At 52.3% G+C, this 26,984-nt stretch overlaps 11 protein-coding genes across 11 annotated transcripts; 5 read left to right on the top strand and 6 right to left on the bottom strand.

The window, feature by feature from the left end:
- Positions 1-724: 724 nt before the first annotated feature.
- COCMIDRAFT_88396 (uncharacterized protein) lies at positions 725-4,379 on the bottom strand (the record flags this gene model as incomplete). Its single annotated transcript, XM_007687264.1, has 8 exons — positions 725-943; positions 1,009-1,090; positions 1,157-1,485; positions 1,545-2,974; positions 3,034-3,116; positions 3,170-3,440; positions 3,502-4,041; positions 4,100-4,379. 8 exons carry the CDS (start codon positions 4,377-4,379, stop codon positions 725-727), a joined length of 3,234 nt encoding a protein of 1,077 aa, XP_007685454.1.
- Positions 4,380-4,996: 617 nt separating this feature from the next.
- COCMIDRAFT_24141 (uncharacterized protein) lies at positions 4,997-5,620 on the top strand (the record flags this gene model as incomplete). The annotated part of the gene is made up of 1 exon (XM_007687212.1): positions 4,997-5,620. The coding sequence occupies one exon, from the start codon at positions 4,997-4,999 to the stop codon at positions 5,618-5,620; it is 624 nt and encodes a 207-aa protein (XP_007685402.1).
- Positions 5,621-6,942: 1,322 nt separating this feature from the next.
- COCMIDRAFT_88491 (uncharacterized protein) lies at positions 6,943-7,909 on the bottom strand (the record flags this gene model as incomplete). The annotated part of the gene is made up of 2 exons (XM_007687263.1): positions 6,943-7,559; positions 7,633-7,909. The coding sequence occupies 2 exons, from the start codon at positions 7,907-7,909 to the stop codon at positions 6,943-6,945; spliced, it is 894 nt and encodes a 297-aa protein (XP_007685453.1).
- Positions 7,910-8,297: 388 nt separating this feature from the next.
- On the bottom strand, positions 8,298-9,277 carry COCMIDRAFT_3047 (uncharacterized protein; the record flags this gene model as incomplete). Its single annotated transcript, XM_007687200.1, has 3 exons — positions 8,298-8,845; positions 8,904-9,132; positions 9,215-9,277. The coding sequence occupies 3 exons, from the start codon at positions 9,275-9,277 to the stop codon at positions 8,298-8,300; spliced, it is 840 nt and encodes a 279-aa protein (XP_007685390.1).
- Positions 9,278-9,833: 556 nt separating this feature from the next.
- COCMIDRAFT_88416 (uncharacterized protein) lies at positions 9,834-11,840 on the bottom strand (the record flags this gene model as incomplete). The annotated part of the gene is made up of 1 exon (XM_007687262.1): positions 9,834-11,840. One exon carries the CDS (start codon positions 11,838-11,840, stop codon positions 9,834-9,836), a length of 2,007 nt encoding a protein of 668 aa, XP_007685452.1.
- Positions 11,841-12,347: 507 nt separating this feature from the next.
- COCMIDRAFT_3045 (uncharacterized protein) lies at positions 12,348-12,980 on the bottom strand (the record flags this gene model as incomplete). The annotated part of the gene is made up of 1 exon (XM_007687199.1): positions 12,348-12,980. One exon carries the CDS (start codon positions 12,978-12,980, stop codon positions 12,348-12,350), a length of 633 nt encoding a protein of 210 aa, XP_007685389.1.
- Positions 12,981-13,395: 415 nt separating this feature from the next.
- On the top strand, positions 13,396-14,409 carry COCMIDRAFT_3044 (uncharacterized protein; the record flags this gene model as incomplete). Its single annotated transcript, XM_007687198.1, has 1 exon — positions 13,396-14,409. One exon carries the CDS (start codon positions 13,396-13,398, stop codon positions 14,407-14,409), a length of 1,014 nt encoding a protein of 337 aa, XP_007685388.1.
- Positions 14,410-15,960: 1,551 nt separating this feature from the next.
- COCMIDRAFT_88271 (uncharacterized protein) lies at positions 15,961-17,864 on the top strand (the record flags this gene model as incomplete). Its single annotated transcript, XM_007687261.1, has 2 exons — positions 15,961-16,592; positions 16,640-17,864. 2 exons carry the CDS (start codon positions 15,961-15,963, stop codon positions 17,862-17,864), a joined length of 1,857 nt encoding a protein of 618 aa, XP_007685451.1.
- A 1,024-nt stretch (positions 17,865-18,888) lies between these two features.
- On the top strand, positions 18,889-20,390 carry COCMIDRAFT_88510 (uncharacterized protein; the record flags this gene model as incomplete). The annotated part of the gene is made up of 2 exons (XM_007687260.1): positions 18,889-19,166; positions 19,226-20,390. 2 exons carry the CDS (start codon positions 18,889-18,891, stop codon positions 20,388-20,390), a joined length of 1,443 nt encoding a protein of 480 aa, XP_007685450.1.
- An 818-nt stretch (positions 20,391-21,208) lies between these two features.
- Positions 21,209-22,924, top strand: COCMIDRAFT_88365 (uncharacterized protein; the record flags this gene model as incomplete). The annotated part of the gene is made up of 1 exon (XM_007687259.1): positions 21,209-22,924. The coding sequence occupies one exon, from the start codon at positions 21,209-21,211 to the stop codon at positions 22,922-22,924; it is 1,716 nt and encodes a 571-aa protein (XP_007685449.1).
- Positions 22,925-23,627: 703 nt separating this feature from the next.
- COCMIDRAFT_88281 (uncharacterized protein) lies at positions 23,628-26,975 on the bottom strand (the record flags this gene model as incomplete). Its single annotated transcript, XM_007687258.1, has 2 exons — positions 23,628-26,709; positions 26,776-26,975. The coding sequence occupies 2 exons, from the start codon at positions 26,973-26,975 to the stop codon at positions 23,628-23,630; spliced, it is 3,282 nt and encodes a 1,093-aa protein (XP_007685448.1).
- Positions 26,976-26,984: the final 9 nt, after the last annotated feature.

The raw sequence follows: 26,984 nt of genomic DNA, 5'->3' as shown, positions 1-26,984 counted from the left end.
CAGTATATGCTCGGCTCGGTGATTGGTCGGGATATGCGTGCAGCATAACGTACGTATATGTATCTGGCTCCTTTCCTACCGCTCCCCTGGTATTGCGTAGAGCTAGCCCAAACTGGATGGTATTTTATTCCCAGGGTTTATCCGGTACTCCCGTTTTCCGGTTGCTGTATTGGGTTTGGTCACTTCAACAAGAGAGGGGGGCTTATTAATGTGTGTAGTAAGGAATAGCATGGGCCTGCCGGAAGTATGTGGTACTTGGGTGATTAAGTACGGATGCAGGTACGATAAGCAGGGAAGTAGCACAGCGAACTCCAGTTGGAATGAGAACACTGCAGCGTAGCACAGCGCTCGCATGCATACAAAATTTGCCATGTTCAGCCTGCTTGTCTATTTCTTCAATCTCATCTCAATCTCAATCATGTTTCAATTGCACCATCCCCATCAGCGAAACTGCGTCTTTCTTGAATTTTTTTTAAAGTTTATTCATCATTTGAAATCTATTCCCTCACTCCCTACCAGCAATTCCCTTTCCTTCACAAGACAATGGGGTATCATATTCAGCACATCCATTAATCGCCATCCCAACCATCATTCAGCTTTCCTTTCACAACACAATACTGCCTGAATTTGTATATATATCTAACTGAAAACGCAATGTTTTCGCAAGCGGGTTTTCGCATGCAAACAAAAAAAAACTAAAACTTAAACTTTCGCGCTGGTATTTTTACCAGGCAATCTTCGCGAGAAAGCCGTTGGGCCAACTACGCACGCAGTACTTTCGCGCTTCGTCGAGAAGAAGCAGACCTGCGCCAAAGGCCGCGGGAAGGAACCAGTGCTCGACGGGGACGGTGGTGGTGCTGATGACGTTTTGCAGAGAAGGAATGTACAGGAAGATGAAGGCGACTGCAATGGCGAAGATCATGGCGGGGAAGAGAGAGAGGTTCTGCGGTGTATGTGTTAGTTTTCGTGGACAAAGGAAGACAATACATGAGGATGGAGATGCGTTACCTGAGTGGCCTTGTTGAAAATTGGGGGTTGCTGGAAGATGCTGAGGCGGCGGGTACGTGTTGCGAGGAGATTGAAAAGTTGCCTTATCGTCCAATGTTAGCTTTTTCTTGGTCTTGAAAATTTGAAATGTGAACTGGGGAAAACGTACATGACGACTAGAGTGACGAAGTAGATACTGGACGCCTCGTTTGTGAGTTTGGTGATAAGCTCTGGGCTGTATTGGGGATCGTAGTTTCCAAACTTGAGCCACATGGCTGTGAAGGGAATGCCGTTGCGCTCGATCCACCAGAAACTCATTGTGAAGGCGAGGAAACATTGTAGGAGACCGACGAAGAAGTAGGCGTGGAAAATGAGGCGGGCGTTGACGAGTTTGTCCTTTTTGATGTTGCGGGGAGGGCGGACCAGGACGTCGGCTTCTGGCTTCTCGTATGCGAGTGTGACGGCGGCGGCGCAATCGGTGAGACAGCAGATGATGATCTGGTAAACATTAGCTTGTCTGCTTTGAGAGAAAAAAAGCTCTGAAATGTGTTAATTACCATGAGGAAAGAAGACAGAATCTGCGGGATGCCGAAGACAACGTTGGTAACGACAGGCCAGAGCTCACTGAAACTACCGGCTGGCAGCAAGTACACAATAGTCTTCTTGAGGTTGTCGAAAACAAGGCGGCCGTACTTGACTGCTTCGACAACAGCGGCAAACGAGTCAAGAAGAACCATGTCGGAAGCCTCAATGGCAATGTCAGAGCCACCGCCCATAGCGATACCGATATCAGCAGCTTTGAGCGAGGGAGCGTCGTTGACACCATCGCCTGTCATACCTACAACATTCTCTCTGGCCTGGAACTCCTTGACGATACGAAGCTTCTGCTCGGGCGTAGTCCTTGCAAACACAATCTCCTGGTACGCACAAAGCTGGTCCCACTGAGCCTCGTTAAGTGTAATAAGTTCGGAACCACTCAAGACAATCGCCTGCTTCGACTTGCCAGTAGAATTGCCGTAGCGATCCAAAGCAGAGATATCATCGACAATGGCAGAGTTGGAAATGATACCACATTCCTCAGCAATTGCCTGCGCAGTGAGTTTGAAGTCGCCGGTAACCATGAAGATGCGGATCGAGGCGCCACGGAGGATACGCACAACGTCTGAGATTTCGTCACGAGGAGGGTCGACAATGCCGACAATGCCTACAAATGTGAGACCGTCGCGGATCGAGGCGAGAACGTCTTTTTCTTGAGCTCCAGAGGTCGCGACAATTGTGGGCTTGCGTGCGAGAAGAATGACACGTTTGCCCTGGCGCGACCAGTCGTCCTTGACACCTTCGATCCACTGGCGTTTGAGATCCGACATGACGACTTCTTCGCCTTGTTCGTTCAGAGCGAGTTCGCAGCGGGGCAGGAGGATATCCGGGGCGCCTTTGACGAGGAGGGTACCGACGCTGCTGGTGCTGGGCTGATCAGCAGCGACCATGATTCTAACCATGAACTTGTTCTTGCTGTTGAAGGCAATCTCAAAAGTCTTTTTCCACTGGTTCCGGAGCTCGCTGATGGAGCCAAAGGACTCGGACAGTCGGAGAATAGCTTGGTCTGTTGCGTCGCCGTTGATCTTGCGATCAGCAATAGGCAAGTGCATGGTCGCGGCGTCGAATTCACCAGAGTTGCAGAGACCACCGACGATGCGGATCTGGTCGATAGCGGCAGGCTTCGGTACTGTACCATTAGTTACGAACTCAGCCGCGGCCATTTCTCTGAGCGCTGCATCGACAGTGTACGTTTTATCCACAGAACACACATCAGTAACCACCATCTTGTTCTTGGTCAAAGTACCGGTTTTGTCAGAGCAGATGACGGAGACGGAGCCCAGTGTTTCGACAGTCTTGAGGGACTTGCAGAGAATCTTATTCTTGCGCATCATGTTGGCGACGATGGTCAAGCTCGTGGTGAGCGCGATGGGGAGACCCTCGGGGATGACTAGACAGGAAGCAGAGTCAGTGTGTATTCAAAAAAATTGGTATCTGGGATAAACATACAAGCAACGGCTGCAGAAACGCAACTGACGATGAGCTGGGGCACGTTAATCCATTTAGGATGCGCTGTTCGCAGCCAAGCGGCCCTAAACTGTGTAAGTATAGATCCTTGATACAATGACAAACCAGAAGAGCTTACCAGAGAATGATGATAAAAACCACAACGCAGAAGATAAAGGCAGAAATAATAAGTACAAAGTGCCAAATCTCCTTTTGTAGCGGGGTCATGCCAGTCGTAGGATTCGAAGTGAGCTTTGCGATGCGGCCGAAAATCGTATCGTCACCAGTTGCCACACAGACACCCATACAGCTACCAGAAACACAATGCGTTCCTTGCAGACCAATATTGTTAGTTTCGAGATAATTGTCTTCGGTTCGATTGACGGTAGCATTGACTGGTTCGGATTCACCTGCGAGGAGGTTAGTCTCTGTCACACAGATACACATAGCAGAACAACAACAACAACTTACCCGTAAGAATAGCGCGATCAAACATGGCATCTCCAGAGACTTCGATAAAACGAACATCTGCCGGAAGCTTGTTTCCCTGCTTGATGACGATGACATCTCCAGGAACCAAGTCCTGAGCTGAGATGCTCGTCTGCGAGCCGCCACGAACCACGATACACTGATCTGGAAGCATGGTGCCAATGGAAGCCATGACCTTGCTCGTCGACCAATCCTGCCACGCGTTGAATCCCGCCTGGATGAGCCAGACAGCAATCAGCACACAGGCAAGCGCCAGGTTAGCGGTCGCTGGGGGATCACCCAGTGGTTTCCAGGAGACGAATACCAGGATACCAGCAACGATCAGGATACTTCCAAAACCACCAAAGAAGTATCCGATCAGCTTGCCCACGAGTCCAGAAGGAGGGGGAGTAATCTTGTTCAGGCCATACTGGTTCCTGAGCCGCTTGACGTCGTCGTCGGAGAGACCGCACTCAGTGTTGACAGACAGACGCTGACACAGGTCGGGGACAGCAAGCGTGTGCCATTCCAGGCCCGCCACATCTGCAATCCAGGATCAGTACATCATATCGCAAGACAAATAAAAACAAGGCTTAATCACCAATTGCTGCTTTCTCCTTTGCCTTTTTTGTCTCGGCTTGCTTCTCAAGTTGACGCTCATCAACCTCAATAGACAGTGTGCGGTAGGCGATGGGCAGAGCAGTCTCTGGCTGAACCGTACGGGCTCCGCCAGCGCTGCGAATAGACATGCTGCCCACACTGGAGCGTCTCGACAACGGCCGCTCATGGCGCCGGTCGTGTGTCACGTATCCATCTGCCTCGGCGGGGAGATTGAGTTCCCCAAAGCGAACACGGGGGATTCCTTTCTCTTCGTTGTCCATGTAGAAGGGGAGTGAGAGCGCGGTTTTGGGGGTTTTTTTTGAAAAAAAAAACAGGTTTCGGCTCTCAGAGTAAGGACAATTGAAGAGGTGAAGGAGAAGAGAGAATGGGAAACGCGTTCAGTTCAAAAGTAACGGCTTCTCGGTCAATTATGTGAAAGAGCTTATTTTATATGTGATGCAAACAACCAAACCAACCCAGCATCGGGATAGCTTACCCTTCTCTTTTCTGATCCTACTACTACTAGTATTCCGCCGTGGGGGGGTGCCCCCAAAAGGTAAAAACAGGCCCCAGAATCGCAACGAGCGCTTGTCTTGTCCTTGTCCTTGTTTCGAAGTCCGCCTGTATGATTACAAGCTCCAAGCAAGGCATAGCCCGCATACCAGCAACCGCAGATGACATGCTTGAAGGGCCTGTTTCCCTGGGGCCCGCTCGGCGCGATTGGACGCACAAATACCTCACCACATTTGATAGAATAGAGAGAGAAAAAGGAGCGAAAGAAGCGGAGCAGGGGCGTGCCTAGTTTACAGGCGACTGTCACATTTTCCACGGCAGCGAATGCCACGGCATCGTTGCTACTCCGGTAAGATGGTCGAGTCCAAACTCTTGGTGGTTAGCCATGAGCGATTTTCGAATGCCCGCCATAGCCACACTCTTAAACGGCAGACTAAGCTTCCCCCCTCCATCCCTCCTCCCGCCTAAAACTCCAAGCTTGCGCGATTTTCCATTTTCTAGGATTTTTTCTGGTATCATCAGTGCTATCTGCGTAAGACTGGAGTTCCTTGTGACTACGGCTTGCTACTTCGAGAGGGTTGCCCCGGTTGAAGGATCTCGTCGTGGCTTGCCTTTTGTGGACTACAATGTGTACATGATGTACGCACATACGCGCATCCACACACACACACATACATCGTATTCAGCTCCTCTAAAAAAACGCCATCCTTCTAAAAAAAAAGGAATCCGCATACCGAACAACAGGATTTTGACATGTGTCTCTTTGCAAGCAACTTGTGCGCTCATCCTCCGCCGCCTCCGCCGCCGTGGTAACTTTTCCAGGGATGTGCCAGCAACGGGCAGCGGCCAAGCGTCATCAAGCAAAGTAGTAGTAGCACACCGCACAGACAAAAAGAAAACTCCCGAGCATGCAGGGCAAACAACAACTGTTCCCGTAAATCGTCAACCTGCCGCGAACAACTCCCAAAAACAGGTTAGGGAGGGCAAGGGCAATGCGAAAACGACATGAAATGCGCTCTCGTGGTTGGTTAGGTACCTTGGCAGCGTTTTGTGGGTGGTGGGTCAACCCGCAGGCGACGATGGGGCCCGGAGGGGGGGGGACGACGATCAACAAGCCTTGTTGTCCCAAGAAACCCTAAGTAGCTTGCTAGTACACAGTTAGGGGCTTGTGTGCCCAGCCTTAGTTGGAGTTACCGTTACCCGCTTTGTTGGATGGATGGCGCGTAAAAGTGATGGGAACCCCCACGATTGTACAACGGCTTTGGCGAGGGGTGCCTGCGATCGGCTTTGGCATTCCAATTGTAGATGGTAGTAGTATCGGGCTGCCCCCGTCGGTGAGTGCGTGGTGGCATGATTATAGCATAGTGCAAGGGATATATGCAACTTGTACATACGTCAGTAAATGCAACGTATGACCCCGCTGGATGGCTGGCTGGCTGTGCCGTTGGTCAGCGCGTACGCTCCGGGAACACCTGGGAGATGGCGGTGATCGATCGAGGTCGATCGTGCCATCTGGTTGCTTCTCATAATATCCTATGTGTGAGTGGTATGCTGGTGTGTCTCGACGGTTCTTGCTTTGGTCGACTAAAAGAACGGTTCTGGGACCGCCGCCCCTTGCAAAGAGTCGGTCCGCTTCACGTGCAAGAGCACGCCTCTGCCGCCCGGGCAGCGGGTGTGATTGTGCTCGTATTACATACAGCCCGTCTGTAAGGCATTCCGTGTTGGTCCCATGTTTTACAGCGCAGATCCTTTGGTCGGCGAGCGCCCTGCAGGAGCTGGACGGCGACGATCTTAGGTACAAAGTTACTGTTGCTGTGGGTCACTGGCAGGGAGATTGCGTCCTTGTTCATTCCCGTAGATATGCCGATGTTGGGACTGGAACTGAGATGTGTAGTTCATCGTCCGTCCTGTCGTACAGCATATGTCGCATGGGTAGACCGTGTGATGGGTATTCTAGCACGTCGGGACGTTGGCTCGATCCGAGGGAAGGTTACCCTAGGGCTTGTTTAGGTATTTGATAATCTGTCAGTTTTTTGCCTGGAACCGTCTTAGCTTGAAGAGGTGATAGGCCATAATTACATGCTCCCCTTGTTAGCTATGCGGCTTGGACATTTGCCAGTTTACGCGGGTGAAGTGATCACTGTGCTCTGAGATCATCATCCGACAAGGCTTTATTGCTTTTCACGACGTTTCCCTCTCTTCGGAAGTGCACTGCTCGCTATCCGTAAAACGTTCGAACCATGAAAACAGAACACCATTCTCGTCCTCACCCCCAAGATGACTCCTTTATTACCACCCTAATCCTCCTCCTTCCAACTTCCCAACTCCCAATCAAGCAAACTCAACCACATTCCTCAGCGTCCCAACATGCGGCTTAACACTAACCTCCACCACATCCCCCGGCTTCAAAAACTGCGGCGTCGCCATCGCATACCCGACCCCGGCACATGTCCCCGTCATAAACACGGTCCCCTTCTTCAGCGTAGTCCCCTGACTACAATACGCCACAAGCGTCGGAATCTTAAAGCACAAATCATCAATGCCTGAATCCTGTCGCAACTCGCCATTCACCCGCGTCTGCAGCTGCAAAGCACTCGGATCAGGTATCACGGCCGTGCTGACGATTTGAGGGCCCAAGGGTGCGTACGTGTCGAAGCCTTTTGAAAAGTTCCATTGTGGGACGGTACCCGCGAGGAGAGGGTCGCGCTGGAGTTTGCGGCTCGAGACGTCGTTGCCGGAGAGGTAGCCGCCGATGTAGTTGAAGGCCTCGGACTCGGAGACGTCTTTTGCGTCGCGGGAGATGATGAAGCAGAGTTCGCCTTCGTAGTCGGCTTGGTTGTCCTGGGCGATTTTGGGGATGACGATCGGGGCGTTGTGGTCGGTTAGGCAGGTGTTTGCTTTGATGAAGGTGGAGGGGAAGGGGGGAAGTGTGCGGCCTCCTTCTTGGACTGTTTTGTTTGCTCAAGTGATCAGTAAGTCGTTATATGATGTGGGTATTCTGGGAATAATATTGGAACGCACTGTGCTTGATGAAGTTCAGTCCTATGCATCGGATGATGGGGACTTCATCCTGCGTCACGGGACCAAGAAGCTTCTTCACAGTCACTTCTTCGTCTGTGACTTTTGTCGCTGGGTCGAAGATGTCATTGTTTTTTACATCGATGACTTTGACTTTTAGGCCTGTTTCCTCGGTTGTCGTTCCAATATCAAAGTCCGCGGAGGGGAAGATTGGTTGACCCCGCAGCTCGCGGCCGTCTGTTGCAATGAAGCGGATGAGTCTGTCCCAGTTTGGTGCCATTGTGATGGTGTTATTCAATCAAGGGGTTTTGAACCGGGGATTCTGAGTTTGACGGGCTGCTATTTGTACGGCAGGATTGGGATACCCATCTACCTTGGATATATGTTCTCCCGGGGCGACTTGACGCAATGTCGGAAAGATGTGGGGGATTGCGGATTTGACAGGGGTGGAGGTTAAAGCGGGGCGCCGTCTGGTAGTACACGAGTATTGTCGGGGATTGTTGTATCACCGTTCAAATGTACTCTGATGTATTCTCCAAGACTTAGTTTAAGCCTAGTCCAGACTCTGAGAACGAAACTCAAATCCACTCGTGTACCTTTTGTGTGTGGTCTTTCAAAATGTGCTACAAACTTCCGCCAACCCATCTATTGATCCCAGATTTTACATTCTAAATCTTCGCCTTCGCCTTACTCTTCTCCTCCAACTCCCTCCTCTTAACTTCAAACCTCTTCATCGGCGCACCCTCGACAAACCGCTCCGCAAGTGCATCAACCGAGTTTATGACCGCGATCAACCTCGCGTCTCTAATTGGAGCATTCTGCAACCGCTTCATCTCAATCATGCTCTTGCCATCATTAACCTTCAACTGGTCCTCCAAGAAATCTACAACCTTCTTCTGGAATTCGTCGCCCGTCGCGTCCCAGACATAGTTGTACAAGCCTGCATCAAGCAGTTCTTGCGCGGTGAGCCTGCGACCAAACATGAGAAAGTCGTTTGCACGATGGATGCCCATGTGCTGGGCAAAAGATAGCGCAGATCCGTTCTCAGGCACGAGCCCGAGAGCAGAAAAGGGGCATTGAAGCCATGCCGTTGATGAAGCAAGTACTATATCCGCGATACCAGGGAACCATGCTGCACCGCCACCGACAGCAGGGCCGTTGAGCGCAAGGATGAGAACCTTTTTGTGGTCAATCATCGAGCGTAGAAGTTCAATTGCTAGACACACCGTGTTAGATTTATTATCTTTTTTTGATAACAGATTCAGCAAACTTACCATAAGTAAACCGTCCTAACTGCACCAGCTTGTTCTCACCCTCATTCTTAAATGCCTCTCCACCCACCCCGGCAACAGCCTTGACATCTGCGCCTGCCGAGAAGAACCGGCCTTCGCCAGTTAAAACGGTGAAGATGGTATCTGGATGCTCGTTGAGAACGCGCAGCGCGTCAATGACTTCGGGAATGATGTTGCCGCCGAAGGAGTTGAGTGCTTTCGGGCGGTTGAACTTTGTATATATGTTAATTATATTTACACCCAAGAGTAAACATGCCTGTAGATGTGGGGAAAGACAAGAGAATTGGTAGTACCTTGATTATACCGATTTGGTTGCGGATTTCGAATACGATATCCGAGTATTGTGGGGAAGACATAATGAACAGTCAATATTGTTTTTCTTTGTCCTTTACGAGTCCAAGATTTACGAAGCAAGTTTTATCTTAAAGCGGTTACGGAAAAGGTGGAGATTTCCCTTGGGTCTTTGGAAACGTGGTGATGGTGATAGACCCTGAATGAATAGTAATCCCCGTTGCTTTTCCCCGCAAGAACCAAGCGAGTTGAGTCGTTCTGGCCGAGGTTCGGCAAAACGCGTGGACGCGTCGAAAGTGGAGCAAAATGACGGAACGTTTGGTTGAGAAATGTGAGATGAGGGGAGAGTGGAGCGCCCTATGGGAGATGGGATGGCTATGGGTGTTGTAATGGTATTGCAGTGGAAAGGTGGTATCTGACCGTCTTTTACGACTTACCTCGGCACATTCATGAGGCGCGTCATCACGAGCTTGGACGTTTGTAATGGTGTTGGACAGCTCGAAACGCTTACATGGCATACACCGCTGAGGCTCGCATTCAAGGACATGTGTCCTATGAAACAAGTATAATTAGAAGAGCGGTTATTATCATCCATCTATTCATACAAATCTCCATCACCGTCTATCCCTCAAACACACCGTGGTTCAACTCGACACCAAAGTCCTTGGCCATGACACGCATATGCGCCTCAATGTCATCCTCCATGCCCCGACCCACGCCAATCAACTGCTTAATCTTGCTCCAAAAGAAGACTGCATCGCTGAGCGCCAACACACAGCGGAAGCGCAGATGCTGAATCCAATTCTTCCACCGTTCACCCACACCCAGATCCTTGCTTTCGATTAGGGCTCTGCTAGCCCACAAGCCAGTAATCTTGATACGATTGACTGGAGAGCCGAGAAACTGATTGTTACCCTGAACGATACGCAGGTTGCGCCCGATGAAGAGAAGTTCACGTGGGAATTTGGCATCGTCGCCAAGAATAAGCTTGATTGCATCTCGTCCCTTGGCTTGCATTTCAAAAGCGCGCTCGGCTTGGTCTTTGCCTTTGCGTTCGGCTTTGAGTACTTCGGCTACGCTCTTGTCACCGCCTTCGTACGGGCGCATAAGCGTTGCAGAGGCGAAAATGTCGGCATGTTTGACGCCCCAGCTACTAACAATCTCTTCGATTTTGTCATTGTCGAAAGCCAATAGTGATTTCCAGAACGTGGCATATTGAAGGCGGAACTTGGGATCCATGCGAATGTACAGACCGTGGTCAATGAGAACGACTTCGGGTTCTCCGTTGGGAAGGCGGCGAACGAAAATGTTACCTGGGTGTGGGTCACAGTGTACAGCGCCCCATAAGAACATCTGCGCCGAGAAAAGATCTACAATGGTATTCATCGTAGTCTTCAGAGAGACACCTAGACCGCCCTTGCCGTCCTTGCCCCGCCAGTAGCTGCGGTCCGGCTTGAAGAAATCATGCTTTGTAGCATCTTCTGGAGCATGAGTGTCCACTGGCGCATCTTGTGGGATAGGCGGTAGTTGTTCCCCGCCTGCGCCTGGGCTGCCACGACGCCATCCTCCTTTCCAGCTGTTTGTAATTCCCTCCTTATCCCATAACCTGACCCCCTCTATCCACTCAGCTGTCATGACTCGCTTGCTGGAAAGCTCGCGGTAAACGGTGGGTATGTAAACTCGTCCATTGAGTCTCGGCTCTCCAGATACCAGTGTCTTCATCTCTACCGCGTTGTTTGCCTCGTTTTCAAAATCCGTTTCTAGCATTAGGCGCTCTGATATGTATGGCACGAGGGTGTAGACGGGGATTCCGAACCACCATGTATATACTTTGGAGACAACCTTGAAAGCCCAGAGATCCCATCCGACCTGTTGTGCAATCTCTCGCTTCTGGATCTTGATGGCTACCTCTCTTCCATCTGCGAGCCTTGCCCAATGGACCTGGGCAACACTTGCACTAGCTCGGGCAGTCTTTTCCATGATACCTCGGCCATCTTGCTTCGTGAAGCCAATGCCAAAAACCTCCTCAACGCTCTTGCCAAAGTCTTCCCGTATGACCTGCTCCACCTCCCACCACTCATTCTGCGGCGCATCGTCAAACATTTGCTGGAACATCTTCTGGAACTGTGGCGGGAGGATGGCACTCTGCATAGCAATGGCCTGGCCAATCTTCAGATACAGCCCGCCATTGTATCGCAGAAGATCAAAGATCCTTGTCGCATTCCTGGCATGGAGATCCTCGATGCTATTTGCAAGCGGTGGGTGCGCACGGAAGTTAATCTTGTAGTCGATTCCGATCAAGAGGCCGACCTTGAATGTGCGCAGGCTGCGAGTGATGGACGAGGCATTGAACTGCCGGTCAATTGCCCATCCTGCCCCGAGCAGTGCGGAGACAGCAGCGAGACGGCGCACCCATTTTCGGCGAGTGAAAGGGGGCTTGATTTTGCGCTGCTTGGGTTTGGGCAGGTCGGCAGGGTTCGGGGGGCGCAATGGTTCCCATGCTTGTGTCTGCAGACGGCGCGCAAGTTGTGCTTGGTACAAGCGCGTGGGGCAAGTGGCTGACGTTAGCAATCGCAGTGTGGCGTTTTGTGCATGTGCTCGGTGAAGAGCAGACAAGCCATGTATCATGGCTGTCAAGAGGAGAGTTGAAGCAAAACGAAACGAGTAAGATTTGGCATGGTGAGCATGTCGCAACGGGAGTTTATCTTTGGCCGTATAGTCATGACGGCATTTTTGGTGCTGCCTGGTCCGTGCGCCCATAAGGCAACAACTTTGAACCTCCGAGGCTTTCGGTCGATCCGTGGAACTGGAGAACCCAGACCAAAACGAGCCGCCTTTACTACGACTTCTCAGCACCAACATAACATTGCGTTAAACAAAAATTGAACAAGATAAAGAGCTGACTCCGCATTTACTGTACTAATGTGCATAGTAAGGAAATACTACAGGTGATGTTGTAACAGCAACGAAAGCTTCAAGCGGACTTTATACCATCAGTGCTAGGCGATTTTATCTCCGATTTAACCGGCCGACGAAGAGCAAGGATAGGCTTTGATTTACTTAATGACCGAGCAGAGACTGCTTCTCGAGGACTTTGAGTCCCGTGTATTTGATTGTATTTTTTTGATCTTTTTCTCACACCTCATGTTCTTGTAAAGCATGCATCTTGTCTACTGCCTCAACATCCACATTCCACCTTTTAGCTAATTCTTGGATCTTGTCCATCCACTTCTGTATTACGGGATGCTGAGCGGCGACCTCTCTAAACGTAGGATCGTCCTCCTTGCCCACGACACCCCATTTCCAAATGCCTTCCTCGTCCACCCATTGTTGGCCTAAAAGCTGCTCTATGGCCAATTCGGCCCGAGCCGTATCGTAGATTTCCGCGGCTTCTTTGTGTACTTGTTGATCACGGTTCTTCCATGCAGCAACGAAGCCTTGTAGCACACCGAGGATGTAGCCTGTGTTGAGTCCAAGATTTGCCCCGAGAGAATAACCTTCGTCGAATCCTTGCTGTACGTACTGGCCCTTGCTAGTTGCTAGGCCTTCTCGATAGGCATCCGTATCCAGGGCGCGCTGACGAGAGGGCAGATCGGAAAGAATTTCATGGCGCCGTGCCTGCGGGGCATGTGTAGAGAGAACTGGGGACGAAGGCACAGAGCCATACACATCGTCGAGGGCATTCTCGTGAGGCGGGGTTGGAGGCGCCTGCCCCGCAGCAAGCTGGGTTGGATCTAGAGTGGGGGATAGATCACCGAGTGCGTTCATGGTGGACGCAATTCTTGAGCCAGGAGGGCGGCTCGAGATGGAGATTGAGTCATGATGCCGTGTGTTCGAGGGACGGACAAAGTGGGGACGAGAGACAAGGGGATCAGGGTCTGGTGGGACCCAGTAGTAGCGCCATGTTCGGAGGCTACCGAGACTTGTGCTTGAGCCGCATTGAGCGTCACATGCATGTAGCTGCCAGCGTGATGTTGTGATTGTGCGGCGCGCGCCCCTGTTGGCTTACCACATCTGTTCTGCCATTATGCATGGTTTTGTTGTTGGGGGCCGGACGAACGCCGAGAGTTGTCGGGCCAGCTGCCCGCCGGCGGCACAGTTGTACAACACACGTCCTGTACATACATAAGACGTCGGCAGCCGCTCTAAGACAGTCTGCAAAGCTGCCCCACTACTCATCATCATGGTCGCGATATCAGCAGTCCGCAGTCACAACGCAACACTCAAGTCTGTCCTACCCAACCCTGTTGCCATCTTTGTCGGAGGCACGAGCGGAATCGGCCTCTTCACAGCACGCGAGCTAGTCCGTCATACCGTCTCGCCGACCGTCTACCTCATTGGGCGCAATGCCACCGAAGCAAGCAAGATTGTCGACGAGCTCCGCGAGATCAACTCGGCGTCAAAAGTGAGCTTCATCCAAAAGGACATTTCGCTGTTGAAGAATGTGGACGAGGCATGCAACGAGATCAAGAGCAAGGAAAAGCACGTCAACATACTCTTCATGACGTGCGGATATCTTTCGGTCAAGGGTCGTGACGAGACGGCCGAGGGGCTGGATCGCAAGTTTTCGTTGCACTACTATGCACGCATGAGATTCATCCAACAGCTTACTCCATTGATGGATGCAGCAGCAGCATCAAACGAGCTTTCGCGCGTAGTTGCAGTGTTGGATCCCCAGGCTGGTCTGCGACTGAAGGGAGTCAACTTCGCGGACCTTTCGCTCAAGAACACGTTTAGCCTGAAGAATGTTTTGGTGCATGCCAGCGCCATGCTTTCTTTGTCTGTAGCCCACCTGGCCAAGCAGCACCCCAAGACGACGTACATCCACGCCTACCCATCCGGGGTTCAGACAGGGGTAACGCGTCAACTTTTTGGGCCGGTCAATGGGGCGGTCAAGTTTGCGCTCTCGGCGTTTGGCCGGCTGATGTTTGTTCCCCAGGAGGAGAGTGGGGAGCGGCATCTGTTTGCTGCCACATCGCCCATCTACGCTCCACGTGTGGCCGCAGAGACGACGAGTATGGTGGGCAGCGATGGTGTTGTGGGCAGCGGAAGTTACCTTCTAAACTGGAATGGCGAGATATTGACAGACACGAATAATGCGAGAAAGCTTCGGGACGAAGGTGGGGTGGACAAGGTTTGGAAGCATGCTGAGGAAGTGATGAAGTCGATAGAAGAGCGAGGCAGCTATTCGCCCTAGTTAGACGCATCAAGGCACGAGTCAGATTGACGTTTGCGTCATGTGGGAGCGAGTTTAACGTTTTGGCTACAGCATGTCCGTCAACATGTCGTATGATGGCGGCGTCATGCTAGGGGATGGCATGACAAGCCACCGGTGTTTCTCGAGCCCTAGGAAGTAAGGGCATTGGTTGTCTAGAGTACATGGGAGTCAGGACAAGATGGCGGCGCCACAGGCGATGTTGCTGGGCTGAAGTCGATCGCAATGGTACCGGGGACACGGGCGGGGGAGGGAAAAGAAAGGCTCAACGTGGTGAACCGTGTGATTGCGGGGTAGGATATCGATAGGCGCAGGGTTCAGCCAGAGTGTTCCGTGGAGGCTGTGTATGTGTGCGTGTGTGCGTGTGTGCGTGTGTGGACGGTGTTGTGGCGCAGGCTCACGATTGGGCAAGTAAGTGGGGCTGAGGCGTCGACGATTGACTGCCATGGGTTCTGACACATGTACAGTCATGAATGTAAGTAAACACATACGTATACTAGGCAGTAAGATAAGTACAAGGCATTTGACGTCTCTGCAAACGTAGCGTGACCATGGCCATGGGCAGCCAGCATTCACGCACCCGCCGTCAGAGGAACACTTGGCTTCTGGTGCTGCTGCGCCGTGGCGTGTGAGCATGGTCGGGCTAAGGAGGGCGAGCCCCCTATTCACACATTTGCATCCACATCCACATCCACATCCATACACAACGTACCGCCCGACTCCAACCCGCCCACCCAGTGCACCCATAGCGCCATCGCCTCGGCTAGCACCATGACTGGCCCGTCGTGGATCGGCATCCATGTCATCTGTCGTCGGCCAGCCGTGGGTGCAAGTGCAAATTATACTTACATTTGCCCAATCAATGCCGTCAGCAAGCAGGCGGTTTCGCATTGAGACCGGGTGTGTGTGCCACCCTCGTCGGGCCTTGTATCTGCATCTCAATCTGCTGCCATTTCCCGGCCCAGCCCAGCCCAGCCCAGCCCAGTCCCATTTCAGCCCTCTCCCTCGGCTCGCTCCCTCTCGCGCCTTGCCTCATCTTGTCCACATCCACGCTGCCCTGCACTCATTTGCTTTTGCCGCCTTCCTCCCTCAGCCTTACCAGCACCCGCAAGCACGTCACGTCTCGCCTTGCTGTCCCTTGTTTCTTTTGCTGTTGCAGAATCTGGGGCTGCCACCACCACCTGGCCCCAATATCGTCGTCCCTGCAGTAGTGTCGGATATTAAGGCTAGTACGTACATACGCAGACGTCCCTCCGATTCCTCTGACCCACACCCTGGTCTCTGTCCCGCACGCGCCATGGGATGCGCGTTGGAGCAGACTACTAACCTGGCCACACAGGCGGCCGCTCCCTCCTCCAATTTCAATTTCTGACGACGCCATTTCGTCGACCCAATCTCTTGACCCTGTCTGGCATAGGGAAGCTAACTCTCTCTTCCGACTGCCCATCCAGGAGCCCTCTCACTCTCCGTTACTAAGATTAACCACGCGCGCAACCACTGAGCCGCTGATATTAAGACACCCCTCCGCCCACCATGGCCTCTACTACGGACACTTCCGTTCCCAGCTACTCCAATCCTTCGGCGTCCAAGGAAGACTCGCCAGACACTGCTGCTCGTCCTTCGCTCTCCTCTGTCGACAACCAGTCAGGAACACGCAGGACCAGCTTCAACTTTCTGCGCAGAGCCAGCGGAAAGAGCTCCTCAGAAACACGCGGCAGCAGCGCCAGTCGAAGCACCTCTGGAGCAAAAATGAGCCGTAAGCAAAAGGCCCTCGCCCAGGAGGAGGCTTTGCGCAGGCAGCGCGAGGCCAGTATGCTCCCCACACAGCCGCCCCGCCTGCCCTCGCACTCGGCCCTGCCCCAGATTGCCACGTTTGGCGGCGAGGATAGCTATCGTCCAGACTCGGTCGCCATTGTCTCCAACAAAGTCGGCGCCTACAATCCCAATGCCTTCAACTTCAGCCGGCCCTCGGTTGACCCTTCCAAGGTGGCTCGCCAGCCCAACATGCCGACCGGCCCTTCGCCTCCACTGCCTGCCGACATTGATCCATATCCCAGGACCGAGAGCATGACTAACCGCGGCCGCTACAGCTATGCCAGCACCCAGGCCACTAACGTCAACAGCCCTCGCCGCGTGCGCAGGAGGAAGGATCCCACACCATTCAAGTATGTCACCAGCATCTCTTCACTTGTGCTAGCTAACCATGCTTCAGCATCCTTGTTATTGGCACAAAAGGCTCCGGCAAGTCCGCCTTCATCGAGTTCCTGCGCACCGCCCTCGCGCTTCCTGCTAGTAAGCGACCGCGCACCCCTTCTCCACCTGCAACTGCCGTTGGTGGTGATGATTCGCCCTTCACCTCGCAGTTTCTCGAGACCGAAGTCGATGGCGAGAGAGTGGGTGTCACTCTCTGGGACTCTGAGGGCCTCGAAAAGAACATTGTCGACTTCCAGCTGCCTCTGATCACCACGTTCCTTGAGTCCAAGTTTGAAGACACATTCAGTGAAGAGCAAAAAGTCGTCCGTTCCCCGGGAGCAAAGGACACGCATATCCACTGCGTCTTTCTCTTGTTGGATCCTATCCGTTTGGATCAGAACATTGCCGAAGCCCGCAAGAATGCCAACATTGGCAATGTCGGCAGTGCCATTTTTGGAGGCTTGGACGAGAATCTGGACCTCAATGTGCTCCGCGAGCTCCAAACAAGGACTACTGTGATTCCAGTCATCAGCAAGGCAGACACCATTACTGGTGCCCACATGCGCTATCTCAAGAAGACGGTGTGGGACATAATCAAGCGATCCAAGTTGGACCCACTCGAGGCTTTGAACCTCGAATTGGGCGATGACGAGGATGATGACGAGGACCGACTCGACGAGCGCGACGAGGATGAGTATGAGCACTCGTCTGACGGCGAACAGAAATCCGAGATGCTCAACAAGATTCTCGAACGATCTTCTTCCGAAGCCGCGCGCTCAATTGCTTCGTCTGCGTCGTCCACCAAATCCCAATCGCCTTCGGTGTCGGTGCCAAATGGTAGCAGGAACCACAGTCGCAAGCCGTCTGCCATGGCTGCATCGATTCATAGCGAAAGCACTGAAGCACCTTTCCTGCCCCTTAGCATCATCTCGCCGGATCCTTACGACCCCGAGGTTGTTGGGCGTAGGTTTCCTTGGGGTTTTGCCGATCCCTACAACCCAGAGCATTGCGATTTCGTCAAGCTCAGGGAAAGCGTCTTTAGCGATTGGCGTTCTGAGCTCCGTGAAGCAAGCCGCGAGCAGTGGTATGAGAGCTGGAGGACGACACGACTGGAAAAGGGCAGGCGTCGTGTCGTTACTGCAGATGGACCAACATCGAGACAACTTTCAGTCCCTGCTTCCAATGGTCGTGCAGTCAGCGCAGAAGGTCGCGAGTATCGCCCATACCGACCTGGTGTCTTTTAACCAACCATCTGCTCTAGTAGCAGAAACAACAGTCTGTGAAATCAACAGGAATCCGCGCTGGTATGTCGTTGGACCGCAACACTGCCAGTTTCCATTATCCGACAGCAGCATTTATCCAACAGTGCATGTCTGAGGAAACAAACATTTGGACGTGCCGAGCATGTTACACTTTCACATGGTATGCATTTCACAAGGTGCATGTGTATGTATACTTGAGCTTGGCACATACCTTTTCCTATGTCGACTATGTCTGATACTCTTTTGTCTTTTTTTTTTATCTTTGTCTGTTTATCTGAGTTTGACTTCGATATTGCGCATACCCCCTTTTGATTGTTTAGTATCCCTTAGATTCATGCTCTTCCCCACGCCGTTTCCTCTTTGCAAGAAGGATTCGGGTGGTTAAACTTGGCGCTGAGCGTAGCTTTTATTGACGAGGTAGTTCCAAACTGTATTTAGCGATTGCTTTTTTCCGTAGCAATTGAGGGGTTGAGTGTTTGAGGAAATGTCAAAGTTTTTAATTCTTTGCTATCTGGTTTTGACTTTGACTCGACTTAGACTTTGTCTTGACTCTGCCTTTGACTTGACTTGACTCGGAGTCTTGTGTGCAAAATTCGTACTGCTGACATGGGCGGGTCGACATTACAACAATGCCGCGTTCTTGCTTTTTAAGTTTGACTTGTTATTCCTTTTGAGGGAGAATACCTGGAGGATGTGTGAAGCGTGGTTGGGTATAGCCCCGTGTTTGGTCAATTCCGGAGTGGGACGGACGACGAACCCGCTTCCTTCTCTAATGGACCAATCGCGACAGCATTCTACGACGCGTGCGCGCATCCTCCAAAAGGTACCTCCTGCTAGCGCTTGCTACCGATGACGATACGCTCTGTTTTCTGCAATGGTTCCCGATATCGCGTCTTGATAAACTGCGATGAAAACAATGCGGTATGTAGTCCTTTACACCTCTTCCACGCTTGTTGCAATTTGCACTACTTTCGTGCTCGCCCATCTCCTATCAGTCAGACTCGGCATGGCCTCACACAACTACATTGCGTTGATGCTGGCAAGCATCGCCACTTCAGTATCCGCAACAGAAGTAGACTTGGGATGGTATCCACCCAAGAAAAGCTGGATCAATGATCTCGATCAAATTCTAAACGGTACTGGAACGAATGGCTTCGTATTCAACAGCTCGCAGTTACCACTCGGTGTTGAATATGGCACTTACAACTGGTGCAACATGCCTCATGTGCGCAAAGAAGAATACGTAAAAGCTGATGCCGATTTTGAGCTTGCTTACGTAGAGGTGTGAGTACGTCTATCTGTATTGATAAAAAAAGGTGATAACTTACGGAAGAGTAAAAAAGTATCCATCGTCACCACAAGCGTACACCATATGCTTCAAACACCTTTCCACGGGAATCGTACCGCTGGGAGTGCAAAGATCAAGGCCTTTTCTACTATGGAGAGCCTCTCGGTTCCACGTCTAACAAGACTTCTGCGTCAACGTACTGGAGTGTGTATACCGACCCTGTGAATCCCTTCGCACAAGCGGGTTTCAACGGCTCATGCCAATTCCCTCAAATCACTCTGGAAGGCCTCGAAGACTCCTGGCAGCACGGAAAAGATCTCTACGGCGTCTACCACGACCTGCTAGGTTTCCTCCCGTCCCAACCCGACACCAAAGTCACCTACCGCGTCTCCAACAACGTCATCACCAGCCAAGTCGCCGGCATGCTCATACAAGGAATGTACAACCCCAAAGAAAACGTACCCCTGCACGTCCAACCCAGTGACATCGACTCCCTCGCACCTTCTTACTCCTGTCCCGCAGCCTCCAAACTCTACAGCACCTACGGCGTCGGCAGCTCCGCCGCAAACTGGACTGCCCACCTCACCGCCACAGCCCCGCTCTTCAAAGCCCTCGACACAGTCAGCGGCGTGTCACCCACCTCGGCCGAATGGCACAATTGGTTCGACCACTACTACGACAACCTGTCTGCCCGCCAATGCCACGCCAAACCTTTACCGTGCAACATTAGCGACCCAAGCTTGTGCATCGACCAGCGCCAGGCAGATTCCGTGTATAGACTTGGTCAGTACGAGTACTCGTTCATCTACCGCGATGCGCCGCAGTCGCTGCAGGCTGCTGCAGGCTCCTACGGCGTGTTTCTAGCGGAACTCGCGAGTCATATCCGTGCTGCGATGGCGGGCCAGTCGGATATCATATACCGCCATAACGTGGCGCATGACGGGTCTCTATCGCGTCTTTTGAGCTTTTTGCAGGTGGAGCAGATGGTTTGGGTGGGGATGGGGTCCGAGGTTGTGTTTGAGGTGTACAAGAGGGTTGGTGGGGAGGGGAAGTGGTTTGTTAGGATTCTTTGGGGAGGACAGGTGCTTAGGAGTTCGAATCCGAGTCTTGGATGGAAGGAAGGGTGCGTGGATATGCTTGATGTGGAGGTTTTTCTCGCGTATGTGGATGGGCTTGTGGGAAGGGGGGCGGAGAAGGTGGTGGCGTTTTGTAAGGGGTGAGGGATGGTGAGTGAATTCTTATTTAGGGTTTCCTCTGCTTGATAGAGAAGCATGCAGGTACGAGACGAATGGGTTGAGCGGAATGTCTTGTACGGAAAATTATAGTCTCGATATATGATGAGAGAGTTTCAGCATATCATATATAGGTTCAAATATATAGGTAATTTACATAAAGCGAAAATACTAAACATTGTTCCAGCTACCACGATCAAATGGTGTCATCCAGATGATCGAGATGCTGCATTCACAGTCTTAGGATGCATCATTCGATATTGAGATCTCACATCCGATCAGAAAGGAGATGGCAGGAATGACAAAGAGCGGAAAACAGATCAAAAAGGGTCAGGGCGGTTTGAATACACAGATGATGTTAACCACTTTCACATGATGTCTAGTCAGAGTTGAAACGAAGCGAGGTCGGAGATTTAGGGCTTGTTCACATCTTCCTTTTTCGTCTCCGTTTTGTTACCCTATGAGGCTTGCGTCTATCCAGATTGAGATAGAAAACGTAGAGGACATTCATTTGGAGCTCCGCTTTATACCCCTAAAACGCCTGTTTTACCGGACACGACAGTGTTTTGAATCCCGTTTCCGAAACGCAAAATGGATGCGGTTAGTAAACGGAAAACGGAGTTGAACCGAACACGCCCTACGGAGACGAAAGTGAACAGGCCCTTACCCCACCTTGGACCCCCCGCCCCACCATAGCAACATGCTTGACATCCCTGTCTCCGATACAGGCGGAGTCACGCATAGCTTTCCCCAAAAAATAAAAATATCCACACTGACGTTACACACCTCACCCACACACGCACATAATGGCAACAGTACCTGACTACTCACGGCCGACGACGCCCGAAACTATCGCCAATGGAATTGCCACACCTCGTACACCAAGAAATGGCTTTGCTCTCACCGAATACAGCGCGAACCCAAGCCCGCCCTCGGAACCAAACACTTCAAAGACACAGAGCGTGATACCCGAAGCATTCCTGCTCCCAAATGGATATCCCGACTACCTGCGCCTTATCCTCACATCACGCGTCTACGAGGTCGTCCAGGAAACGCCATTGACGCCCGCAATCAATCTCAGCAACCGACTAGAATGCAACGTCATGCTCAAACGCGAGGATCTACAGCCCGTGTTCAGTTTCAAGCTGCGGGGCGCATACAACAAAATGGCACATCTAGAGCCCAAAGAGCGGTGGAGAGGCGTCGTGGCATGTAGCGCTGGCAACCACGCCCAGGGCGTTGCGTACTCTGCTCGCAAGCTTAAGATCCCAGCAACTATTGTCATGCCCTCGGGCACTCCGGATATCAAGCACAAGAATGTCTCGAGACTGGGTGGCTCCGTGATACTTCACGGCGCCGACTTTGATGCTGCAAAAGCAGAAGCATTGAGGTTGGAGAAGTTGCATGGACTCATTTCTATACCGCCCTTTGACGATCCCTATGTCATTGCGGGCCAGGGCACTGTCGGTATGGAGCTGCTACGACAAACCAACCTGCAAGATCTCAAGGCTGTATTTTGCTGCGTGGGCGGAGGCGGTTTGATCGCCGGAGTAGGCGTCTACATCAAGCGCATCGCACCACACGTCAAGATTATAGGCGTAGAGCAGTACGATGCCAACGCCATGGTCGAGTCTCTTAAAGCCGGCAAACGCGTTGTCCTCAAAGACGTCGGTCTCTTCGCCGACGGTGCAGCCGTCAAAACCGTCGGCGAAGAAACCTTCCGCATCTGCCAGGAAGTCGTCGACGAAGTCGTCCAAGTGACAACCGATGAGACATGCGCCGCCATAAAAGACATGTTCGAAGACACACGTTCCATTGTTGAGCCAGCGGGTGCCCTCGCCCTCGCCGGCCTGAAAAAATGGGTCTCCCGCAACTCATCCCCAGATCGCACCCGCGGCCTCATCGCCATCGCCAGCGGCGCAAACATGAACTTCGACCGCCTCCGCTTCGTCGCCGAGCGCGCCGCAATCGGTGAAAACAAAGAAGCCATTCTCTCCGTCTCCATCCCTGAATCCCTAGGCTCCTTCGCCAAACTCGTCTCAATCATCCACCCCATGGCCGTCACAGAATTCTCCTACCGCTACTCCTCCCCGGACTCCGCACAGATCCTCGTAGGCGTAGAACTCAAAGCAGCAACCCGCTCCCGCGACTTACCCGATCTCATCGCCCGCCTCGCCGCAGAAGGCATGACAGCACACGATCTCTCCCAAGACGAACTCGTCAAATCACATATCCGCTACCTCGTCGGTGGCCGCAGCGACGCAACCAACGAACACATGTTCATGTTCGAGTTCCCCGAGCGCGGCGGCGCCCTCTACAAGTTCCTCAATACCCTCCAGCCCGGTATGAATATCAGTCTTTTCCACTACAGGAATTACGGCGGTGATGTAGCAAAGATTCTTGCCGGCATACAGTGCAGGGAGGGTGAGAGCGAGAAGTTGACGGCGTTTCTAAAGGAGATTGGGTATCCGTATAAGGAAGTGACGGATAGTCCGAGTTATAACATGTTTTTACGCCGGTGAACAAAAAAACAAGACCCCTTTTCTTTTCTTTTCTTTCCAAGACTATCGAGGGGTTTTTTCTTTCTTCTTCTTCTTCTTCTTTTGGTGTAGGAAAAGGAAAGATGGGATAGTAGGATTATGATGAGGAATGAAATATTAGATACCCCCCCCTTTGTTCTCTCTCTCTCTCTCTCTCTCTCTCTCTGTGTGTGTGTGTGTGTGTGTGTGTGTGTGTCTCTCGCTTTTGAAGCTCCAAACCCAAGACAAAAAAACACAAGGCAAAGAATTACACTTTTTTCTTTCTCTCTTTCTCTTTAGCACAATCGACATCGTTGAAAAAAAGCGGTGTTGAATTGGTCTTTCGCGGTCATCTATCTGCACGTATATAACATTTTTTTTGCAAATATGCAAAAAAAAAAGCTATCTTGGCTGGCTATATGGTATCCTGATATAAAGCAAAAAGATTCTAGATTAAAAGGCTTCGGAGGAAGAAGGATGAGAGAGAGAGAGAGGGAGGGAATGCAGGGGAAATAAAACTAGTTTAAAAAAACAAGATCAAGGGTGTAACTACTAAGAACACAACAACAACAGCAAGCCGTTAGCGCCTGTTCCAAGCGTACGCCCTTTGCCCCAAAAGCGCAATATCTCCCCAACATGGTAGCGACTGTTAAAAGCGGCTGATCCAGGCATTATGTGGGTTTTCTGTTTCTTTTTCCTTTATCAATCACACCCTATCCTCTGCAAAATCAAGAACCTCGCAGTCATCTTCGAAGAAACCTTCTTCACCGCCATTGATACCATCCTTCTTAACTCGTCGTCGTCTGGTGGTCACGACAACTTGTTCTACCTCTTCTTCGCCATCTCGCAGCACGAGTTTATTCTCGATCCTGGCAGCAACTCCAGTGATATCGTCCTCGCCAGAGTCGTAAGCTGGCGCCACAGGTGAAGAGAGTCGTGTCGCCTCTACGCTTTCACCAAACAGCCAGGGGGATGGGTCATCGTAATGGAGGTCTGAGACTAGTTCGGGAAGTGTTGGCTGGTACTCACTGGCGCTGCCATGAGCCTCTGACGCTTGCCTTGCGTAAACAAATCTCGTCACGCGCTTGTCCGTGTAAAAAGGCTGGTAAGGCGGATTGGTCTCGATCTCGGAGAAACTGAGTGGTGCAAGAGTCGGCCCCGCGGGTTTGCGACATGGCAAGCTTCGTGGCAACCAGTCTCCATAGCACTCCTGGCTTGGCTCTGGGTCTCCAGGTTGCGGCATAATCTGCTCTGTGACCGCTGGTGGGAGTGATATGTCTGGAATGGGAGCTAGCCCAAACTCTACGGCTTTCTTCTTGGTGATTGTGGCCGTGTTGCCCGATTTTCCTTTGCCGGCAGCAGGTCGCATCTGGACCCGCCAGATCTGAAGTACACCGCCAGAGACTAATGCGACTGAGCCACGTCCCCTTCCAGACAGCCAACGAACACTGTAAGGCTTGATACCGCTGGAAGAGGATGGGAGCGTCAATTTATTGTCACCCGCATGCCGAATGTTGCTAATCGACTTGCCCACCCCAGCTGCTACAGCTTTGCCAGATTTGGCGCTCACAACAGGCGTTACAGCAAGACCACTGAGACTGAAGCGAGAACCACTGTTGGTTCTTGTCCGAACAGCATCAAACCAGGGCTTGGCGCTATTGATGGCTTGCATTGCTGAGTTGACTGCGCCTGTAGATCCGTTGGCAGGAGTAGATTCCTTGGCTTGGGCTGGCTGGGCCACCGGTCGAGTCCGCCTAGCAGGTGGCCATTGAAATGCGGATGCCGGCATGGGAAACATGTGCACCGTTCCTTTGTCGGTAATCACGGCGAGCCTGTCGGCTCTGGGAGCAGACCATACCACATCAATGACATTCGCGACTGTCATGCGGGTAAATCGAGCCACCTGGCGAACATGCGGTCCTATAGGCTGCTCCCTTGCTGTCTTGCGCGCTCGTCGGAAATGCATGCGCTTCAAATCCCAAACGTCTTGATAGTCACCCTTCTTGCTCACCGACATGAGCATCAGGCCGCTAGGAGAAAAGGAAAGAAAACTGCATCCCAAGGCGGCTGGGACAGTTGCAACAGGCTGGAGAGCACTCTTGCTTCTGGTCTCTTCTGCATCTAGCAGCTTTTGTAGATCAAAGACTGAGATGACAGCGGCTTCTTGCCTGGGTTGAGCCTGGCTGTAGCCATGTGTAGGTGGAAAGCAGTGTTGCATTGGATCCTGGTTGTGCGATACACCATTGCCTTGCTGACCCTTGTTCATGTAGCTTTTGATCGCTTGCATTCCCTTTTCAGTGGCCCAGCGTGCACCTTTGATAGCAACTTGGGTTCCTTCACGGGTAAGTCTGTCGATCAAGCCTGCCTCATTAGGTGCATCGACAGCACAGTTGGGCAATGGTTGAGGTGGCACACTGTGATGTGCGAGGCCCGGAGCACGCTCGTAGTAGGGCGATGTCAGTGCTACCCCGTTGACAGGATAGAGCGAGCTTGATGCTGGTGGAGAGAGGGCAAGCCAACGATCGGAAAGCGAGAAGACGGGTAAGCCATACTTGTCCGGTGGTATTTCGTCGTGGCTTCCATCGGCGGCACTGGAACCATTTGAATGCACAGCTCGTTCCCGATTCTGGACAGTGGTCCACAGCTTGCCAATGCAGCGGAAACACTCGGCATATTCCAAGTGACCTTGTGTGTAGGGTGCGAAGATGAACACCTCGCCACTTGCGCCAGAAGCAACCACGACAAACTTTCCCTTTGCGTCTACGACCAAGTCGCCTACAGGCGGTGGTGGCTGGAACATAGGGCTGTCGATTGGGCTGGTGAGGGGGGTCATTGGCGTTCTGTATAGGACAGCCAACCTCCGTCTCTCCTTGAGGGAATAAACCTCGACGGTAGTCTGATAACCGCTGATTTGTCCATTTTCATGGTTCCCATGTCGTGAAGATGGCCTGCTAGGCGAATCGGAAGCCGAGTCATCTGCGACTGAAGAGGAGCCACTTGCACTGCTATTCTGGCTGTCCTTGATGACTGGGCCATGCAGAATCAGTGCAACAAGTGGGCGGGAGGCAGCCAGCGGATCTCTCCGTGATGACCATGGCAGGATCTTTGCGCCTATTACGGCGCCCCGCAGGCCTTCGAGGCGACCTACAATGTCCATCTTGCTCCTTTCGACGCGAAAGACATCGAGGCCGCCCTGACACCCGACGAGCAGGACATTCTCAGCAGAGCGAGCTGCTTCGTCTCCAGCCATGGACAGTGTGTCGAAGCCACAGAAGCAGCCGCCTTGGCCAGGTTGGAGGCCGCTACTCGGGGCGCTTAGGAAGTCAAGGTTGGGCAAGCCGTAGTAATGGGCTTGTGGCTGGTGAGGCAGCGGGGGGTTGGGGACAAACTGGTGCGAAGGGGTGCGGCCACTTTGCGAGTAGATGGAAGCCCTACGGTCGCTGCCCGGCGAGTGTTGCATCCTCCCACCAAAGGTTGTGTACTGGTTAGGATGGCTCAGGGGCCGTGGTCCAGGGGGTGAGTTGGACATGGCTTGGTGTTGGTATAGGCCTTCTCGACCACTGGGCGAGTTGTGGAAGGTGGGCGGAGAGCCTGCGATAGCTATGGCGCCATTACCTGGGGAGCCTTGGTGTGGGAAGAAGGGTACCGACTTGGCCCACTCGGTGGTGTACTGGGCGGCAGTATTTCGCGTGGCACCGATGGCCGACAGTAAGGGGGAAGCAGTGGCATTGTAGTTTGTTGGTGGAGAGGTGGACGACAGGCGCTTTGCAGACGAGGGAGAGGTTGTTCTGGAGAGGTGGTGAGTCACTGACACAACACAGGGGGGGGGAGGATCAACAAGGGAAGTCACGTACACTTGTCTGGGATAGATGCGCGTAACCCGTTCACCCTGCCTATTTCTTCTTCCCAGCTCATGTCTCGACGTGTTGCGACCACGCGCGTGAGGGCTGTCGTGCTGCTTGCTGGGCTTGGGCTGGTGCTTGTGCAGGTAGGTGAGGTTTGAAACAGGCTTCGTATGCGTCTGGTCGGCAACGGCGTCGGGCGATGAGCTCATTCAACCTGC

This window comes from Bipolaris oryzae (genome assembly GCF_000523455.1).
Source record: "Bipolaris oryzae ATCC 44560 unplaced genomic scaffold scaffold_27, whole genome shotgun sequence".
Lineage (NCBI taxonomy): Eukaryota > Fungi > Ascomycota > Dothideomycetes > Pleosporales > Pleosporaceae > Bipolaris > Bipolaris oryzae.
Note: the sequence above shows the minus strand (reverse complement) of the source record. Positions and strands in the feature narration are given on the sequence as shown.